Source organism: Parus major, chromosome 7 (genome assembly GCF_001522545.3).
Source record: "Parus major isolate Abel chromosome 7, Parus_major1.1, whole genome shotgun sequence".
NCBI lineage: Eukaryota > Metazoa > Chordata > Aves > Passeriformes > Paridae > Parus > Parus major.
The window spans coordinates 16,598,002-16,600,425 of NC_031776.1; the positions used below are offsets into that span (position 1 = coordinate 16,598,002).

Here is a 2,424-nt window from a genome sequence, read left to right on the forward strand (position 1 = left end):
GGTGTCCTTTGATGTGTTTTATTATAAATCGAAAACAAAGCTGACTTCTGCCCAGCACCCCGCGCGGGTGCATTCCTGCGCAGCCCCCAGGCCGCCCGGCAGGGAGGAGAGACGGGTCCCGCCGCCCGAGCGCGTCCCCCGCGCCCGCTCCCCTCCCCTGCCCGCCGGGAAACCTGCCGGCACCCGGCCGGGGGAGGGAGGAAAGACACCTTGCCGGGATGCTTTTGGCCAAGAAAATTCCGGAGCGGCTCTCGGGGAAGGTGCTGTCGGCAGCTGTGATGCGCGGTGCCGCTCCCGGGAGGTTCCCTTCCCCCGGCCCGCGGAACGGCCCGCCGGGCTCCCGCCGCCGCCCCAGGGCACAGGCGGTGCCGGCGCTGCCCGGCCGCTTTTGTGCAACAGTGGCGCGGAGGAGGTGGGACGCGGTTATTAGTATTCACGGCAGATGTATTTTCTTTAACGCAACGTCTTTATTCCAGTTGGTGGCCGACAGCAGAATCCGTTTCCCGATGCTATTTGCATTCCCTGTTTTATGGAGGATTAAAATATTTGTATTCATCCAATCTGTACTGGCCAGAGTAAATTAACTTTTTTTTTCCTCACCCTCTTCTTCTTTTTTTTTTTTTTTTTTTTTTTTTTTTTTTTTTAATAACACAATTATCTCATTTAACAATTTGCCTTTAAAAAAATACTGTGGCTGTTAGGTTGGTGGTCAGAAGACAAAGGGAGTGAAAATAATTTTCATTTCAATAATTGCCTTCTGGTCAATTTAACTGTGCCTTATTTTGAAAGAGCCTGTCTAAATGAGATTCCTGTCCCAAATGTGTTCCCAGGCCTTAGCCCAGCCTTTAATTATTCCTGAGTTTTTTTTCTTCAGAATAAGACGCTGCACTGAGTAATCACAAAGAAGTCAGAGAGCATCCTTGAACCTTTTCAATAGCAAAGCCACTGATATTCAAATAACATGCAAGGACCATTTGACTGCATGGGGACATAAGCATTTCCAATTCACTATTTGCATAGATCAACTGTCTTTGAAAAGGAAAGGAGCAGTTGTCTTCCATAACATTAAAAAGCCTAGTTATCAAATCAAGTGCTTAGTTTGGGGCTTTTAAAACGTTTACATTTTATCTTAGGTTGCCCTTTACCGTTTGACATGCAAATTTGGTGCAGTTAATTTGGACAATTAAAAGGATCTTCAAGGGAGCTTTGTCACCGAGAATATTCGGAGTTTTCCCCGTGGACCAGCTGAGATAAAGTTGGCCAGAACAAATGATGTCTAGGAGATTAATTAGATATTTGATAAGACATGAATCCCTAATAAGGGAATACAAGGCACAGGGGGCTGCTGTGTGCTCTAAGTCAAAATTAATAACATTTAACAAGATTTTCATTTAGGCATGAAATGTCTTTTCCGGAGTATTGACTCTAGCGATTTATTCCCCGGAGATCACCTCCCAGCCTAGATAGCCTTGTGCCGCTGAAGGCTTTTAAAATTAAATAAATACTTCCTCAGCACAGTTTGCCTTCACTCGATTTTGGGGACGGTTCCACCAAAGACACTTAGGTCTCAGCATGGTTTCCGGCTGTAGTAGGGCTCGGACTCGGTTAAAATTTGGTTTTTTGTTTGTTTGGGTTTTTTGTTTTGGTTTGGTTTTCTTAAGTAAATCAAAGCAAAGGCGGTTTGAAAAGATCGAGCAGAGTGGTTCAGTGCGCCTCTCTCAGGGGCCGGTCCCATCCCCTCCCAGCTATATCATTGCTGGCTGTATTTTTAATCACAGTGACTGTAAGGACCATGGAAAGGGGTGCGAAGGCTCCCACTAAAAAAATTACCCCTGCGAGGACTGGGCGGGGGGGAAGGAGGGGACACGAAGAAGAACAAACCCGTGAGTATATTGTTCAGAGTCCTTTAATAATACCAAAATGAAAATATGTCAAGATTTTTTTCCATACAGATAAACGCATTTAATTTCTTTAAGAGACCTTAACTTACGTGTATTTGAGTGAAGTGTTAACTCAACATTTTAAATATCTTTTACATATATACTGACTTCCACAAAGTGCATCAGAAATTTAAAATAATTAAAAAAAAATAATCAGAACCCCAAAACCTCCCTGAATTTCAGGAATTCACCAATTTTTTTTAAAAAAAATCCCACAACCCCCTATCAGATCAACATTTACAAGAAAAATAAGGGAACACGATCTGGTTTTCTTTTTTTTTTTTTTTTTTCCTGTTTTTCTTCTTTTTTGAACCCTATTTATACAGATGTTTATGAGATACAGAGGGACCGTCTCAGAGTTGCAGCTGTATTTCTCACCTTAAGCCTCTCTTAGGATGCTTGCCTTCCAACAGAAAGAGAAAAGGGAAACGGAAGAAAGTGTCACTCGGTACCTACTGGCCGGGCGGGACGAGGGCCGCGCCTC

General features: G+C 44.1%; 1 protein-coding gene across 1 annotated transcript in view; it reads right to left on the reverse strand.

The window, feature by feature from the left end:
- Positions 1–453: 453 nt before the first annotated feature.
- SP9 (Sp9 transcription factor) overlaps positions 454–2,424 on the reverse strand; it is a 4,347-nt gene continuing 2,376 nt past the window's right edge. Inside the window, exon 3 of the mRNA XM_015633997.1 lies at positions 454–522. Coding sequence (XP_015489483.1) covers positions 454–522 — 69 coding nt within the window. The remainder of the gene's footprint in view (positions 523–2,424) is intronic.